Genomic DNA, 18,891 nt, shown 5'->3' on the forward strand with positions numbered 1-18,891 from the left:
TAAGTACCTATATTATGGGGAACAACATTTTGATAATGGGCTCTTCAATCAAGCAGACAAAGGTGTAACAAGACCCAGTGTCTGGAATTTAACTAAACTTTATTAACTAAACTAAACTAGAAGTAACTAAACTTTATTCTTGAGGTTGTTGACAGATTTGACACTTGGTATCTAGTAAGCAGTATCCTGATTTTAAATCTGGGTAGGAGTCCTCCTACTGGAATAATGACTGGAGTACCACTCTGCCAAAGCTTGCATCTGACCTAAAGGCCTGCCCCAATGCATAGATGAGTACTGAATGTGTGGGGCTGAACTCCACCTTGCTGCCCTACAAATCTCAGGCAAAGGGATACTGTTCAAAGAGTCTGTGGAGGTTGCCTGAGTTTGAGTTGAATGGGATCTAACGTCCCGATGAATCTTCTTTGCAAGAATATTGCCAGTATGTATGCAGTCCGAAACCCACTTGGATAGTTTTTGTTAGGATATTGACTGTCTTCTTATCCATCCTGCAAACACCATGAATAGTCTCAGAGAGGTTCTAACCATTCTGGTTCTATCCAGGTAAAAGGACAAATGTCCTACCCATTTCTGGGGTGTGAAGCTTTACTTCAACTGGTGAAGAATGAGGTTTAGAAAAGACAACCACGGGATGAATAGATTATTATTACTACCCAAAATAATTATAGGCAGGAACTTAGGGTGAGGTCTCAGGGTGACCTTGTCCTTGTGGAAGATAATAGAGAGGGGATCTACCACGAGGACCTGAATTTCCCAATTTGTCCTGGCCGATGTTATGGCCACTCGGAAGGCTGTCTTTTTAGAAAGTTGCTGGATTGAGCCGGTAGTCATGGGCTTGAACTGAGGCCCCATTAATCCAGGCAGCACTATGCTGAGATCCCAAGCAGGAGAGTGTTTCCTAGCTGGTGGAAAGGCATGGGTCAGTCCTTTAAGGAATCTCATCATGGTCCTGGCAGCTATGTGACAAGTCCTGTGCTGTCTCGAGTGCCATTCTAGAAGTGACCTGCCCTTTGGACATGGTGGATAACTCCTTCTGATATTCGTTGGGAAGCTTGTCCATTAAAGAGGAGAGTTGATTCCATAGCAGAAAATGGTACTTTGTGAAGAGTGCCTGATAATTAGTTATCCCAGCCTGAAGACTCACTAAGGTGTACTCTTTATGTCTGAAAAGGTCCAGTTTTTTAGGATCCTTTTCTGTAGGAATCGACCTAGTTTGTTGTTCAGACCTTTCTTGTGGAGCTTGGATGATAAGAGACCTCAAGGTGGGGAGCTGGAAGGAGTACTCAAATCCTTTCCCCAGTGCCTTATATCTCCTATCTGCATACCTGGAAGTTGGCAGGGATCGTTGCAGAAGCATGCCATACAGCTTTAGCTGTTTCTAGCAGTACCTCATTGATTGGTAGGACCATTCTACCTGATTGAGAGCCGGAGAACACCCAGCACATTGTGCAGCTTTTCTTGTCTGATGCCAAGTGAAAAGTCTAGACTGTCCATTAACTGCCTCATCCAGTCCTGAGACTTTCAACTCATCTGAAAGGGGTGTGGATGGAGGGTTGGTCATTTTATCTGGGGACAAGGTGGAAAGGGGCAGTGGCTATTGGTGTTCAGGGAGAAATCATGCCCACTGACTCTTTGTTCCTCCTCTACTACAGACTGTTGAGGGGTTGATGTCAGGGCCAATTGCAGCAGCTATTTGGGAGAGGACAATCTTAATTTACCATAGAGCTGGGGAGATGCAGTACCCGATGGTACTCATCAGAGATTGGGAACACGATGGCTGGACTGCGGTACTGACTTTGGGGGCTTCCTAGCTATCAGTACCGTGTGCTGAGGCAAAGTGGTTACCATTGGTCTTGGAACTGGCTTCATGATCAATGGGTCAGCAACATGGAAGGCAAGGTATGTACTATGGCAAGACACTATCAGTCTGAGTAATCTGCTAGGGTGGTACTAAGAGGCTTAGGAGATCTTTTGCAGCTTCATAGGTCTCCAGGGTGGTTGGTACCAAAATAGACCTTTGCTCCATTATGATCAAGGGTGATGACTCCAGTGTCTGCTCTAAGGAAGCAGCCAGCCGCAACTGTCCCAGCTCAGGAACCAGAGTCAACAGCTCTGTCCTGATCAAGCCACTAGTGAGTGATATTGAGGAGTAGCAGCCGAAGGGTATGCTCTACCTTCAGTACTGGAGTAGTTAGCCTCTGCAGCCAAAGAGTTCCTCTCCAAGGACTTCAACAACTTCCTTTCTTTGGTTTTGAAGGCTGAGAGGGCTCTAAGCATCTTCAAGGAGAACTCTGACAAAGAGGAACTCCTTTCTCTGCTTTCTGGTAAGGACAGGGAGCAATCCTGGATTAAGAGGAACTCCCTCTAACTGATCAAGGATGAGGGGCAAAGGCATTCGTCTCTTTCCTTCTTGGTTCATGAAGCCTTGGCGAAAGACAAGTGCCACTAACCAGCAAAAATCACTAGCTGCATGTTCACAGAGTAAGAACTGCCAGCACACTCCGAACAATGACAGTACAAAGGAACAGAAGGGATCCCATGTGCCTGGGCACCAAGAGAAAATATTAATACTAAGGGATGGGTATGCACGTATATCTTTCTTTTTTTCTTTTCTTTAACTATTTAGGAAGTTTTAACAAGTTTACTAAATCTTGCCATGTAAATATCAGGAACAAAACAATCATTACAACAGTTCTCTTTTGTTTAAAGAGACATTATACAGGAATATAGCCATCAGATCTTTCCATTTAACAGGGTGTCACCATATTACAGAGTGAGCATCATTACAACACCTATGACATTTCCAGTGATTTTATTAAATTGAGTGAAACCTCTATATCCACATATTTAACAGACCATGTATCATCTATCAAATGTTAATATTCAAAAACATTAGATGGGGTGCTATTTTTTTCTCCAGGTGAATGTCCTTTTCTGAGTAAGGAATAAAAGGTAACCAAATATCAAGTATCTACCTTTTCTCTCTCTGTTTTGCTGGGTACATAATTAGCATGTTAATTTTTCTACAACCACAATCTCCCATATTTTTGAACCATTCCTCAATGGTTGGGCTATTTTTCTTTTTCCATTGAGAGGCTACCAATAGCCAAGAAGCTACTAGCAGATAAGAGATTAATTCTTGAGTTCTGCATGTAGTTTTGTATACAGAATTATACAAGTAAAATGATTTTGAAGTAGGTACATTACTAAATTTGTAGATACAAATTTTCAAAAGTTCTCCTTAATTTTACCCAAATATTTGCAAGGGTTCTTCTTCATCTATTCAATATTCATCTGTACCCAAGAGTATTCCAATGTGCAAACTGCGTAACTGTGTCTCTAACTGTAAGATTTTCTGGGCACAATTAAAAGGTGTCCTTTGAAAGGCTGCCCCATACTGCCAGATCACAACAGTATTAAAACTACTGAAATAAATTAATGAACTAGTACACACTTTTTAATTATTTTTTTTAATAGTGGTGTGGCACTGTGTACTCAGATTCAATATCTACTGAAGACAGGAAGCTATTTCTGCCTGACAGATCTGCTATATGTTACTGGATGTTTTAGTGACTCTTTTCCAATAGTAGGTTGAAAACAAAAGCTAGACAGGAAGATATTTTCAAAATGTAGTTTTATATTTTTGGAATCCCCACCCTATTTTAGAAGTTAAAGAGTTTAATCCATTTCAGAAACATACACAAAGATGCATTTAATTAAAATGCTCACATTATCATTAAATTTAGGTAAAGAAGTTAAACTTAGAGATGAACAAGCCTCTATACATCTCTCTGGAGAACTGTCAACACAAACAAGCTTGTGAATACAACATTCTTTTAGCCTGTACCTTCTTCAAATACTGTCTCTAAAAGTATGGGAATAATAGCAGAGACAACCCTAACATTGTGACAGTACAGCTGGCTTTTCTGCTTTTTCAGGAAGTAATGTCCAGTATAGAAAAATACACATAAGCCGCACATTGTAGGTACCAGAAGACCAGGCAAGAATCAGCTTCCTGCAGGCCTCTGCACACTCCTGTCTCCAGAGTTATTCTAGTTCAGACACTGTCTTCATTCCACCTCTATACTAAGTTGTTGCAGACCTTTATTCAGTTGTACTGTATTAAAGTTACTTGCCATAGTCCGAGACTACAAACACCATGCTTGAAAATACTGCTAAATTTGCTGAACTATATGTTAAAAAAAAAGTAATTTTTTTGCTACTATAATTTCAAATTGGTAACACACAGACAAAAAAACCCCAAACAAAACAAAACTCCAAACAAACATTCACAAGGCATTTGGCCCTGCCACTTGGGAAATTTGGGTTCAATTCCAGGACAAATATTTCATTCTCAGCACTGGCAGAATCCTGGGAAAACATTGTCAAGTTTGGGGAAAGAAGCATATCAGTCTCTTAACAGTAACTGCTGCATGACTAGTAAGTGGGGCCAACAGGCTGTAAATAGAACCCTTTCCAGTGCTGCCTCAATTCTTCTTAAAATGATGGTGCACAGAGAAAAGGGCGGGGGGGGGGGAAGATATTTTCAGGATTTCAGCAAGGGCTGTGGGATAACATATGCTGTGAAGGCTCCTATGGTGATCTCTGCATATTATAAATCTGCAGTAAAATCCTCAAAGTAGCTGGAGTTTATGAACAGGAAGCCACATTTAAGACCTGAACAAAAAATCTAGTAGGTTTAAGTCCACATTATCAACTATTTGAAAAAGTTCTTTACTCAAAACACAGTGTTTTTTGAGTTACAGCAGGACAAACATGTTTGACCATAGCCACTAAACATAAATTCAAGTATGGCTGAATTCATTTTAATCCAATTTATTACCCATAATAAAATTCATTCTTGAGGGGAGTTCTCATATGCCAAGTTTCAAGTTTCAGTGGATTTTTATGGCAAAAGTATAACCCCAATTTTATGGGTTAATAGGGTAAAAACTGACAACGTTTAAGCCATGATAGCTAACAGTAAGCACAAAATATTTCTCCAAGCAACATGGAAACAAGATGCTTTTTTAAAAACTTGCATCAAAGTGAACAAAAATGTGTGGGAGATATTTACTAAAATGGCAAATGCAAAATATTCCACTGAATCCTGTTAAATAATAATTAAATAACGAAAAACAGAGAAGCAGTGACAAAGCAAAAACACCATGATTTGAAAGATTAGCAACCTGTCACTTCATTATCAAGCTGATGGGGACAGGTTTTAAATCCCTGCTCTTTCAATTAGGATGTATGAAAATGCATTATCTACATGTTAACAACATCAAAACACTCTCACGGCAGATGCTCAACCCTGCACAGTAGCCATTTATTTCTGAAATATGTGATGTACAAACACATGTATCCTGACTGGAGTAGTATTGGAAATTCAATTAACTAATAATAATATTAAAAATGTTGGTTTAATTTTCTTCCTCCACAATCTGTTCTAAAATTGTTGGTGTACATTTTTTTTTAAAATGACACCCTCCCTTGATTTGTGATAGACCTGAAGAGCAATGCTTTACTGCTTCTGTTTCAATAACAGGTCTACTGCAATCTCTAGAGCCAATTTTTCAAATAATTATTTGCATCACAGAAAAAAAAATCTCTGCTGCATTGTGTGTGAGACTGTTTCTAAGCAACACTGTTGTTTCAGATCAAACATGAAATAGTCATCTCAGTAAAGGTTCAGCACTTTTTCTCTGTACTTACTTATTCTGCATCATGTTCATTATAACCCAGTCGAAGGGATAGACATTCTTCCCAATGAGATTCTTGAACATGATGAATGTTTCCATCAGAAAGTCCTAAAATAAGAGGGAAAACATTTGAAAAAGGCCACTCTTTCAGATCAAATGTGATACCATATGGCTGATGAAAACTCACTTGATTAATGACTAAATTCAAAAAGGTATCTCTTGCTTTGTTGAATGAAAAAAATACAAACTACTGTTAAGGTAAACTGTATATTAATTCTATGATAATTATATTATTTATCCCTTTCAGAAGATAGCTGTAACAAGTATAGGTTTTTTTTCTTTTTTTAAACTAAAATAGTTCTATATTGTAATAAACCAATTCATTATATAATTCCATGAAAAAGAACAAATGACAAAATTAATCAAATTGAAATTCTTTGTTGAAGGTGGTTCCAGCTCTCATTGATAAGCATGTGGTTAAGGATAAGCATGAAGTCTTACAAAATGGACTTCGTAGTACATTTCAACGTATCACACCAGTCAAAGAAGAATAGATGTATAGAATTGGGATCTGCCAATCCTGTTTTGAATATAAATGTTGAAACCAACTATCTGTATATGTAAAAAGAGGGAGGAAGATGGTTTTAAAAATATTTCTTATGTTAACCCAAAAAGGGTCCAATTATTCAAAAGTATTCACTGGTGAGCAGGTGCATTCTCCAGTGTAGACTTGTTTTAAAAGTTATGCTCTGGTTCGAATTAGAATTAATTCAGGGAAGTCCTATGGCTGTGTTATATGAGAGATCAGAGTAGACGATAATTTTAGGCTCCCCCTAAAAAGAGACACGAATTTGGTTCTGCAAGAGAGAAACTGATTCTGCACAATATATGCTTGGTGGCATTGGCCAGTTGATTTTTGTATAGACATGAAGAAGAAAAAACTCTCTGGAGAAAGAAAGTTATGCAATTTATATGTGCTGTGAAGCACCTAGCACAATTTGCGGTGCTGTAAAAATAATAATGCGTATTAACATGTAACATCAAAACTGCAGAAAATATGCAGACAGCCGGAAAGAGCTTATGCAACAGCTCCTCATCCCACAGAATGTACCACCTAGTCCCACTGAACTTTTTATTCTTGATACAATTGTCTCAGTTTTCTAGTCCAAGCCTATTTCCTGTGCTGGAGCTTACATGGAACCTTGTTCAACACCATCTCTTCAAAATGCTTCTCCAGATTTCTCCAACATAGAAAAATGACAACTGTCTGTCTTTTCATGCAAGACAGTGTTCTCCCATTTGTCTGTCCATTCAAAGTCTTAATGGAACTCCATCCTTGTTTGAGTTAATCTTTCTTGCTCATTGTCCTTTTAAACATTTTAACACTGGTATGAGTCCTGGTATTGAATATACCCTGGGAATGTGTTATTGCTTTCCCTAGAATATTAGAAGAGGTTCATGTTTCCAGGATATACAGCTCTCCCTGGTCAATATTAGAAATACTGCCATTGACCAGCCAGGGAATTTCTCACCTCCAAGAACCAAGGAGTTCCTAAGTATGCTCAGCAGCTGTACAGCGTGGTGGGAGTGAGAGAAGGATGACTGATTTAGAATGTCTTGTGCAGCATTCTGCAGCAACCAAAGGAGGAAATATTTCACGTATTTTTATCTGATGAATCATAATTAGGTGCAATGTCTATACAGCCAAAGAGGCCCACAAAACATCAGATGGCAGAGAATATGAATTTTAAAGAAACACCACTAGGTGAGTAAAACAGCTAATGGTAAAATTACTCTCCATAACACATCAGTAAAAGAAGACATTCTGACATTAAAAGAATTGACTTTCCAGACTTCCAGAGTTTTCAACTGCTAATCGTTAATATGAGATGCTACTGCTGCACAAGCCAAAATTCATTTCAGGTAAATACTTCACTAGCTCAGTAAATGTGTCCTCAGTTTAGTGATCAAACTGCATACTTCACAGCTAGTTTTTCAGATATAAGTTACAAATTTTTAATGATCATATTGCATATTTTGTTGACTGGAATCATGCAGTATTTCTTTCATTAAACTATGTTTTTACGACATGAAATGGTTGATTTCCTTGTTGATCCTGCTTCATGGCTTAATAACTGAGATTTCAGTGGGAGTTGTACTCATGTGAATGAGGGGAAATTTGGGCCCATAGAGTTTATCTTTTTGAATATTTTATGAATGCAGATACATACTTTCCTGGTTTCTTATAGCAGATTTCATTTTGTACTTTATTAGTTCTGCTAGATGCTTCAGCTGTGGAGTTTTTGCACACTTTGCTGATCAAGCTGCATGTGGTGGCAGATGAATTTTTCATGCATTTTGCTGATCGACTTGCATACTTTACTGACCATGAAGGTGATGTAATGTTTGATTTGTGCTAATTTGCTGATTCAGCCACATATTTAATCTATTGACATTTACACTTTAATAATCCCATTTTCGCAAAGGTACTTTAATCATCAGCATGTAAAGTTTATTGAATAGAATTTATACCCTCTGAAGTTTACTTATTCATCATGTATTTTTATCAGTGCTCTCTTGGCAGTTTAGATTTTATCCTTCCTCTATGAAAAGTAGTTGATTTTGTGCCAGCATGGCTTGCATTATGAGCAAAAATCTGGATTTTATTTTTAATCATCCGCTCATGCTATGTTTCCTCAGCAACCTTTAAGGTAAGAGACTTTTAGTGGTAGTTTGAGCCAATACAAACTGCTCTAACTGTAAAGCAAGGATACAGAATCAAATTGTAGGAGCAAACCATGCAACTCTTTCTTCATTATAGCCCAGCTTCTAACTTCTGCCCACCTGATATGTCACTGGGTACAAGAAAGGTCTGAAGCCCTCTTGGCTGCTGCACCAGTGAGCTTCACACTGGTGACAGTGAAGGGGCATCTCTGAGACGATGGGTCCCATTTGCAATCTTTCGTTTTTTTTTAACAAAGGGACAGGAAGAGGATTACGGACAGTGTGTAGACAGACGAACAGGACTTACAAACAGATCAGGGTGAGGAAAGGGAATGGAGAGCAATTTAGTTCTGTGTCCTTTAAACACTGTTTAGCTGGGATTGGTGTGAAAAAAAGAAGGTGGCAATTTTCCTTTTTTCAGCTGACTATCCAGCAAGCCCAATATATGAAGATCTCTAGAATGGTAGATTATAGGATTCATTTTCGAATCGTCTTCCATTATCACAGGCTCTGCCACATGTATACATCTGTTGTATAAACCCTAGGGCAATCTATATCTATAGTGACAGGTTTCAGAGTAGCAGCCGTGTTAGTCTGTATTCGCAAAAAGAAAAGGAGTACTTGTGGCACCTTAGAGACTAACCAATTTATTTGAGCATAAGCTTTCGTGAGCTACAGCTCACTTCATCGGATGCATTCAGTGGAAAATACACTGAATGCATCCGATGAAGTGAGCTGTAGCTCATGAAAGCTTATGCTCAAATAAATTGGTTAGTCTCTAAGGTGCCACAAGTACTCCTTTTCTTATATCTATAGTGTATGCTTGAAAGCATCTTTGTGAGTCAGATCACTATACTCTAGAACAGGAAAACATTCATTTTACAAATCCAAAATGTAAGACGACTGACTTGTTCCTAAAGAAATGTAAATTGGTTCTGATGCCTTCTATGTATTTACTATTGCAATAGTTTGAGACATACTGTGAAAAAGGCAAAACAAGTTTCAGAGCGATTCAGTCAGCATCCTAAACCATGGATTGAGTGGAGTAATATGCAAAGATGAGACTGAACACCAATAATTAGGGCCCTACCAAATTCACGGTCCATTTTAGTCAATTTCATGGTCATAGTATTTTAAAAATTGTAAACTTCATGATTTCAGCAATTTAAACCTGAAATTTCATGGTGTTGTATTTGTAGGGGTCCTGACCCAAAAAGTAGTTGTGAGGAGGGGTCACAAGGTTATTGCAGAGGGGGTTGAGGTAATGCTACTTTTACTTCCTCACTGCTGCTGGAGGCGGCACTCCCTTCGGAGCTGTGCAGCTGGAGAGCACCAGCTGCTGGCTGGGAGCCTAACTCTGAAGGCAGAGTCGCTGCCAGCAGCAATGCAGAAGTAAGGATGGCCCAATTGCCACCCTTACTTCTGTGCTGCAGCCTGCAGACCTAGCTCCTTAGTCAGCAGCCACCATTCTCTGGCTGCCCAGTTCTGGAGGCAGCAGCGCAAAAGTAAGGGTGGCATGGTTCTCACATTATTGCCACCCTTACTTCTGCGCTGCTACTGGCAGGGTGCCACCTTCAAAACTGGGTGCCCGACCAACAGCTGCCACTCTCTAGCCACCCACCTCTGAGGGCAGTGCAGAAATAAGGCTGGCAATACCGCAACCCCCTAAAATAACCTTGCCACCTCCCAGCAACTTCTTTTTGCGTCAGGACCTCCAATTTGAGAAACGCTGGTCTGCCTCATGAAATCTGTATAGTATAGGGTAAAAGCACACAAAAGACTAGATTTCACAGGGGGAGACCAGATTTCACAGTCCATGACATGTTTTTCAATTTGGTAGGGCCCTAGCAGACGATTTTAACTAATCATATGATGACCTTCCTGAACAAGCAAAGAGTGATAACCTCAGATTGAAGCTGTTTTGAAATGAAAGAATTTTAAACCACACTGCAGTAGTGTAGACTAATCTCAAACTGATAAGGAGAGAGAAGCTTGTACCAGAGAGTTAAGTTTATGAATTTAGCCATTTTTTACAAAGAGCAGATAACTCAAGATATCACATAGCAAATTTGGCATCACTTGTTATTCCTAAATCAGAATAGTATAGTTTGTTATGGTCAAATCCTTCATGCCTACAAGGCAGTCCTAAGCCAACGTACTGCCTCTTCCCAAGACCCTGAATAGCCTCAAGGAACAAAAATAGTTTCAGTGCAAAGAGCAAAATCCAAAATGCCATCTATTAAAAAAAGCCCTTATTATAACAATACATATTCAGTATAAAACAAAACAAGTTTAATCTTTTTTTAAAGAAGCAATAAAAACTGTAAAATAGATTCCATGGCATAATAAGAGTAACACTTCTTAAATTATAGTCAGATTTACAAATTACGGTGATGAAGTAAAATGAAACCATGGTCTGAAATCAACAAGATGAAATCCAATAAAGGAAAGTGCAAAGTACTTCCCTTAGGAAGGAAAAATCAAACGTACAGCTACAAAATGTGGAATAAGTGGCTAGGTGGTAGTACTGCTGAAAAAAGATCTGGGAGGTTATAGTGGATCACAAAATGAATCCAAGTCAACAATGTGATGCAGTTGCAAAACAGGATAATATTCTGGGTTGTATTAACTGGAGTGTCACATGTAAGACATGAGGGATAATAGTCTTCCTCTATTTGGCACTGGTGAGACTTCAGCTGGAGTACTGGATGCCAAACTTTAGGAGATATATGGACAAACTGGAGAGTCCAGAGGACAGCAACAAAAATGAAAAAAGGTGTAGACATGACCTGACATGAGGAAAAATTAAAAAACCAGGGTATGTTTAGTCTTGAGAAAAGAAGACTGAGGGGGGACCTGATAACAGTCTTCAAATACATTTAGGACTATTATAAAGAGTATAGGGATCAATTGTTCTCTGTCTTCACTGAAGCAGCAAGATATTAGTAAAAACTTTGTAACTATTAGAGTAGGTAAGCTCTGGAATAGGGCTCCAAGCGAGGCTGTGGAATCCCCATCATTGGAGGTTTTTAAGAACTGATTATACAAACACTTGTCAGGGAGGACCTAGGTAAATTTTGTCCTGCCTCAGCACAGTGGGGGAACTTGATGATTTCTCATGGTCGCTTCCAGCCCTACATTTCTATGATTCTATGATGTAAAAATCTCACTTATGCTGAAGGAGAAAGTGACATGATATAGTATATGGCCAAATATCCTTGGGGAGTTCTTCTTAAGAAAAAGTTAAAATTCATAGAGCTGTGAATATACTTCAGTGATGCCCCCACACGACTGGGAAGTGTCAATCCATAGATAGTTCTTATCTTTTGAAAATGCACACATTCTACAGCATCAAGTTAATCTTTGTTCCAGTTACATTCCCGTTTTGGGCTCAGGGCTACTGACCTGTACATACTCTCTACCTATGTTTGGTCACCAGAAAAATCAACTCTATAAACCAGATTTTCAGGAAGCAGGTGAAAGTGCTAGCATCACCCATTGCTAAATATCACCCTATTTTGTATTGCCCAGACGATGAGAAATCAAATACTGAGCACAGTCCAATTTATGACAGGATGACTGGTTGATGCCATATTCAGATAAGCTGTCATGATTCTATGTAGTTTTACTTTGTCATTCAAATGAAATGACCACAAATCTCTAAGAATATTGGGGTATTTGAGATATCCCAACAGTGGAGAAAAAAACAGTTACCACAGTATCTATGGTTCTTTGGCAGTGTTACCTTTCTATGTTCATACTTGGAGGTGTGCCCCAGCTCTGAGGAGCTTCCAGTACATTCTAGAAAGTTATGCCCACTAGGGCTGCACAAAAACCCTCTTGGGACACTCAAAGTTGACATTATAAAAGGGCCATGCAGCCCAAATCATCTCAGCTCCTTACAGTAAGCAGAGTTCAGTAGCACTCCACTGAAGGACATCCTTTGGGCAGGTCTAAAAATGGACCTTGACTTTCCTAGATCATCTTTTCATAGATTTTCATAAGGGAGCACTATGATCATCTAACTCTGACCTTTTGCATAACACAGGCCATAAAATTTAAATCAACATCAAGATGGACTGAGGTAGAATATATATTTTACAAAGATATCTGATTTTAATTTAAAGACTTCAAATGATGGAGCCTCAATCATAGCCTGAGGTAAGCTGTTCTAATGATAAATCACCCTCATTTAAAAAGTTGTTCATTATTTCTTGTCTGAATTTGTCTACCTTTAACTTCCAGCTATAAACTTCATTATGCCTCTATGTTCGATTAAAGTGCCATGTACTATCAGAAATTATCTCTGTATGTAGAAACTTATGGACTGTGATTAAGTCACCTCTTCATCTTTTGTGACCCCCACACTCCAAGGGGTGAGCCCAAAGGCCCTGGCAGAAAGGCTGCCAAAACCTTGGGTTAAAGAGCCTCAGGGCAGGACTCTATAAGCCTTCATCAGAAGGGTACATGCTCAGGGGAATATCTATATGCTCCAGTAGTTGCACTGACGGTCCTATACTAACCAAAAAGGAAGGAAAAGAACTAGGAGTTCTACGAATTTGGAACATGGGAAAGGCAAAAGAGCACTCAACGCTGATGATGCCATGGTAGGCAATTCTTTATATGAAATCTAAGCCTTGATTTCAATATTCATTATTGTATGATATATTTTTAAATGACACTGTTTTAAAAGAATAATGGTATCTCAGAGTTAAATGTCAAGAGGTACTCAAGAGTCCGTTCTGAACATAACCAATACAAATACCATTTTAACACAGCAACTTAACTTTTCCCTCTTACTAACAAGCAACATGAATGTTTTCCTTTGAACAGGAAACTACACAATTTAAATAATAAAATACTACTAGCTATGTCAAAAAGGAAAAGTACTGATTTATTATTACACACTGAGTTACATACTGTAATTTCATGTTTGTATTTTGAACTGATAACTCTATTAGGTACTGTGCACATTAAAATACTAATCAGTTTATTCATTGTCATTACCATGCCATGAATTTGCTATTTTTTCTTTTCACCAGAGAATTATGATCCATTACCATTACACATCCAATCATATAATTTATGTTCTAACATTAATTTAACATATAATTATTTACCATTAACATCTTATACATTTAACATTTGTTATTATATTATCATATATATTACTCCCATGTAACAAATTATCATTTACAGATCAACAATTATATCACATCATTTCTTAAGAAGCAACATTTTAGTTCAAGGCAAAAAAAAAAGTGTGCCAAAACTGATGACAGAAACATTTGTATTAGCATGTTTGCTAGTTTATAAGAAATTTTGGAAAGCTATAAATGTGGGAGAAAAACTGTCTATATGAAGTAGACTCATAATACAGAGATGAAGCTCTCTTCCAAATAATGATCTAAGATAAAAAAATTTAGAACAGAGAATAATTTCTGATATAAAATCCAAGATCATATTCAATAGGAACTATGAATAAAGACACAAGGTAAAGACACAAGGGGGGAAAAGGGGATTGTTAGTGAACAACAGAGCAGTGGTAAAAGCAGACAACTCACTAATTCTTCTAACTAACAATTGTTAAATCATCACGTTGTAAACTTCAAAACCATAAATGCTCTCTTTTTCCCCATAAGGAGATCAAACTGGTCAACTAAACTGATTTTCAGACCTGCTGAGGAAGTGAAAAAAAAAAAAAACAATGGGCGAATAGTCATATCAAACTTTGACAAACCCTCATTAATGCACTAGAATAATCAAAGGGATGTAATACTTACTCCTCTGATTCAAGCTATCTGCTTTTTGTTGCTCAGAATTGCAATTTGGAGATCCTGTTGTATCCTAGATTGCTTTCTTGTGTCGTGTTGCAGCAGCAGACTAGAATGTTTTCCCATAATTGTTTGGCTAAGAGGCTGTGATTTTCTATTTTCTTTCAGAGATGGAATTTGGATTATTAATACACTTTATTTGGAACTACATCTGAAGGCCACTCAGAAATTCTAGGTAGCATAGAACAAGTAACTCAACAAAGCTCCTGACAGGAAGTGTTATGTTTTCGGATGTAACTGACGGTGTTAATCTTGCTTTAGAAAGCACTTTGTGTTTATAGGTGGATCCTGAGCTAACTGTACCTACGTATCATAGGTAAAATTGGCAAGCCCTTAAGAGCTAAAATTGTATAAATTAGATAGGGGTTACACACCTGTACAGTAACGGGAATTCACTGAAATGTTTTGTCCCTATGTTGCTCCATCTCTGGGATGTGCACATGCTCATGCACTCTTGATGGGAGATTTTTAGTTAGCAGTGTTTGCAGGTCCGTGCCTGCATCCTACGTATTCCCATACTCTGGTGTAAGGATATATAGGAAGCTGGCTGAAGAACAAGGTATTGAAGGAAAAATGACAAGAGGAAACAACTCTCTATAGGTTCAAATGGGGGTTTCCGTAGAGCACTGAGAACAAAGTTGAAGTCCATGGTGGAGCTGGCTCTTGGACAGGAGGGAAGAGATTGAACAAACCCTTGATAAATTTTGCAGTAATGGGGTGGGTGAACACTGAGAACCCTTTGTTTAGGAACCCAATTTTTTTGGGAATTTGAGTAATAGAGGCATTGGGGATAAGCATATAGCAGGACCTAAGGCCAAGGAGTGACTAGGGCATCTCAAGTTGAGTAGTGGCTGCACCCTCCCTTGAACAGAAATGTTCGCACTTTGCACTGGATGGCATTGTGATGAGATTTGTGTCCCAATGACCCAAGACAGACTTATCTTCCAGAATACCTCACTGTTCAGTTCCCATTCATGGTCGATGCTGAAATTTCTGCTGAGGGAGTTCACCACAGTGTTCTCTAGACCTGGCAGATAAATCACAGAAATGTGTATGCGGTGTGATATGCACCTGTTCTATAGTTTTATGGAGTCAACACATAAGGACTGGGATCTTGCTCCTTCTTGTCAATTGATATAACAAATTGCTGCCTTGTTGTCCAGCATTTATTCTGATTGGATGGTCCTTGATATGGGTTGCAAAGTGTTGGCAAGAAAAAGGAACTGCTCTGAGCTCCATTATGTTGATATGGAGGGTCACCACAAGAAGGGTCCATTCTCCATTCACCCTGAGCTGTGAGGTTGTGGGAGTGTGCGCCCTAACCTATCAGGGAAGTGTCTGTGGTGATAATCCTCGTGGGAGGAGGCTGTAGGAATAGAACTCCCACACACAACTTTTGTGGGTTCTTCCACCAAGGTAGAGAATTGAGGACGTTGGATAGACTGTGTTTGTTAGGGGTGTAGACAGTTCTCAACCAAGCCTGAAGACACTGAGAATGTAGTCTTGCTAAGGAAGTCATGAATGTAGAGGCTACTATATGGCCCAGAAGTTGTTGGCAACCTGTGGTTTACGGGCTCCGTTGAATTGTTGAAACAAGATTGGAGATTATGGTGAACCTGTCCTTGGGTAGATATGCTCTCTCAGAAGTAGAGTCCAGAGTGGCTCTGATTAAGTCTGTATGTTGAATGGGTATGAGGGTAGACTTTTCCACATTGAGGCGGAGGTCCAGTAAGTGGAACGGAGACAGGCTTTTTCTGGTTGTTGTCTGTGAGCAAACTTTCAGGAGCCAATCATCCAGTGAGGGGAAGACAATTATGCCCATCTTTTGAAGATAGGTTGCTGAGGCTGATAGAACTTTAGTGAATACCTTGGGGCAGTGTAAAAGCCAAAGGTTAAGACAGGATAGTGGTAGTGGTCCCTGCCTATCCCAAAACATCGGAATTGTTTGTGCAAGGGATGAATGGTGGCATGAAAATAGGCATCCTAAAGTTGAGGGACACAAACCAGTCTTTGGGATCCACGGGGGAGGAGGGGAAAAATCATTGCAAGGGTCCCCATTTTGAACCATGTGGAACGGATAATGGTGTTTAAAGTCCTGAGGTCCAGAATTGGCATCCAATCCCCATTTTTCTCAGGGATTCTACCAAGAATAGAAGCCTTTTCCGACTAGTCTAGTGGAACATGTTTGATCGCTCCCAGAGCTAAGGGGAATTGTGCCTGCTGACTTAAGAGGTCTTCATGAGAAGGGTCCCTGAAGAGGGACAGTAGGGGTGGTGGTAAGAAGCTGAACTGGATGGAATAGCTTGTAGAAATCGCTTCTAGAATCCATCTGTCTGAGGTTGTGTGTTCTAGAAAGGTGGGAAAGGGGAGAGATGATCCCCATAAGGTTGGAAGGGTAGGGGAATAGGTGCAGCTGTGTCATCAGCACCAAGCAAAGCCTAGAGAGATGCTTTGGCAACTGACTAACCTTCTGAAATGAAGCCCTACATTTTTTCTCTCTAACTGTGAAATCACTTGAGAACTGGCTATTCTGAACTGCAAAAAGTCTGAGGAGTCCAATCGTTTTAGCTTCTTGTTGGATGGTGTTGAATGGGACACTGATGTTGCATGTTTCATTCCTTAACAGCCTGAACAACCAGAGAGTGGGGAGCAGGGTAGGAGAAAAACTGCTCCAAATCTCTGGTTGGAATGCAGTATTTTTTGGCTGGCTCATTTACATGTGGATGGGATAGCAGCTGGAGTTTGCCACACTGTGCATACTTGGGTAAGCAGAGCATCGCTGATGGGCGAGTAAGTGTATGAAGGTTATCAAATAAGGAATGTTGGGGCTCCTCCAACAGGATTTGTAAGGTGCCTGCTACTCTTTTTATAAAGTCTTGAAAGGCCTTAAAATCATCAGGGATAAGATGGTGGGGAGAGGCATGTCAGTCTCATCTAGTAAAGAGGACTTCTGGGAGGGTAGTGTTTCTTCCTGTTCCACTAGTTCCTACTCTGTGAAATCTGGTCTCCCCCTGTGAAATCTGGTCTTTTGTGTGCTTTTACCCTTTACTATACAGATTTCAGCAGGAGCAGGGCTGAAACCCTAAGCCCCGGCAGGTGCCTTCTGCGGGGCTGAAGCCCCGAGTCCCAGCCCCTGGCAGGTGTGCCCCAGCTCTCAAACTTCTGAAGATTGTTGTATGCAGCTCGGAGGGCCAGTAAGTATGGCCACCCCTGCTATATACCCTCCTATCACAGCATGAGGGTGCCTAGACACTGATGATGAACATCTCCAATCAAGTGAGCACAGGCGAGCACACACCCTGACATGGATCACCCAGAGGGAAAATGCTCAAAGAAGAATCAGACACATGTAACTATAGAGTAGCATGTTGTTATGCTGAGCTATTTCCTTTACTCCTCTTTTTTCCTTTTTTCAAAAATAAAAATTTAAAACACACTAAAATGACATATTGCAGCAGGGATGAGTGAATTGTTGTATCAAGAAAAGCACCAATATTTTTCCTACAATAAAACTTCAGGCAAGAATATTAAATTACACAACGTTGAGGTTGCCAGAAATCAAGAAACCTGTTTTTCTCTTTTTGTATCTAACTCACTACAGTGAATAAAGAGACAAGGTGGGTGAAGTAATATCTTTTATTGGACCCAGCTTCTGTTGGTGAGAGAGAGAAACTTTCCAGACATACAAAGCTACTCTTCAGGTCTGGGAAAGGTAAACCCATGAAGCAACATGAAGGTGGAACAGATGGTTTAGCATAAGGAGTTAGCACAAATTGTAAGGTATCATTCAAGGTAGAGTGGCCTGTTAACACCTCTGTAGCCACTGCATACAGCGAATGAAGGTGGTTCTGAAATTAAAATATATCCAAAAACTGCTTAAAATGCTCTAACATGAAAACCCATTGTTCCTAAGTAACAGAATGTGTAATGTAAAGCAGATCAGATCTCAGCTTGTCTGCTGCTTGATGGATCTCGGCCAACAAGTTTGGTTGCTACTCTGCCTTATGCATTTGCCATATGGCAATGATAGTTCCAGGTCATTAGAGTTATCTGCTTAGCAATAAATTCCTGTTATGCTCTAATTATGTTGTATTATAGGTGGAGTTAAAGAATGATTACAAAAAAAATATATGATGAGCTTCAATCATTATTGCTGATTATTAAATGAGTGCACCTTTAAACTTAAAATGTTAGGTTATATGAATCAAATACCTTTTTTTCAAATCTGTAACTGCATTTATCAAATACTAACAGAAACAGAAAGTAAGACAAATGCTACATAGGGTAAAGATGCCAAAGTTAAACTTACCACAACATCTGACCTCATCTTTCCAAAAGTCTTGATTAAATGAGCATAATGATAGTCTTCCATTTGCCTTAAAATGGCTGTCATGCTTGCAACGAAGTTTCCCTATTAAAATAATGATAATAATAGTTTAACCGATGGGGCTAAATAGTACCTGCTATCAAAACATTGTGTCACTAGGCTCCAACAATTTCTTTTGGTATGTCAATAAAATGGACTAGTCAAAGTAAAACTTTATCATTAACATGTCATTAATAGAAAGAAATCCAAGGGTCCATGCATAGTCTGCTGCTAGTTAATAGGCATT

General features: G+C 39.2%; 1 protein-coding gene across 2 annotated transcripts in view; it reads right to left on the reverse strand.

Annotated features, from left to right (window-relative positions):
* Positions 1 to 18,891, reverse strand: part of DOCK1 (dedicator of cytokinesis 1) — a 563,486-nt gene that overhangs the window by 231,555 nt on the left and 313,040 nt on the right. For both annotated transcript variants that reach the window (XM_048857028.2, XM_048857026.2), the window contains exons 28-29: positions 18,588 to 18,689; positions 5,734 to 5,828 (exon numbers count right to left, since the gene is read on the reverse strand). In XM_048857028.2, coding sequence (XP_048712985.1) covers positions 5,734 to 5,828; positions 18,588 to 18,689 — 197 coding nt within the window. The remainder of the gene's footprint in view (positions 1 to 5,733; positions 5,829 to 18,587; positions 18,690 to 18,891) is intronic.

Source organism: Caretta caretta, chromosome 7 (genome assembly GCF_965140235.1).
Source record: "Caretta caretta isolate rCarCar2 chromosome 7, rCarCar1.hap1, whole genome shotgun sequence".
In the NCBI taxonomy this organism is placed as follows: Eukaryota; Metazoa; Chordata; order Testudines; family Cheloniidae; genus Caretta; species Caretta caretta.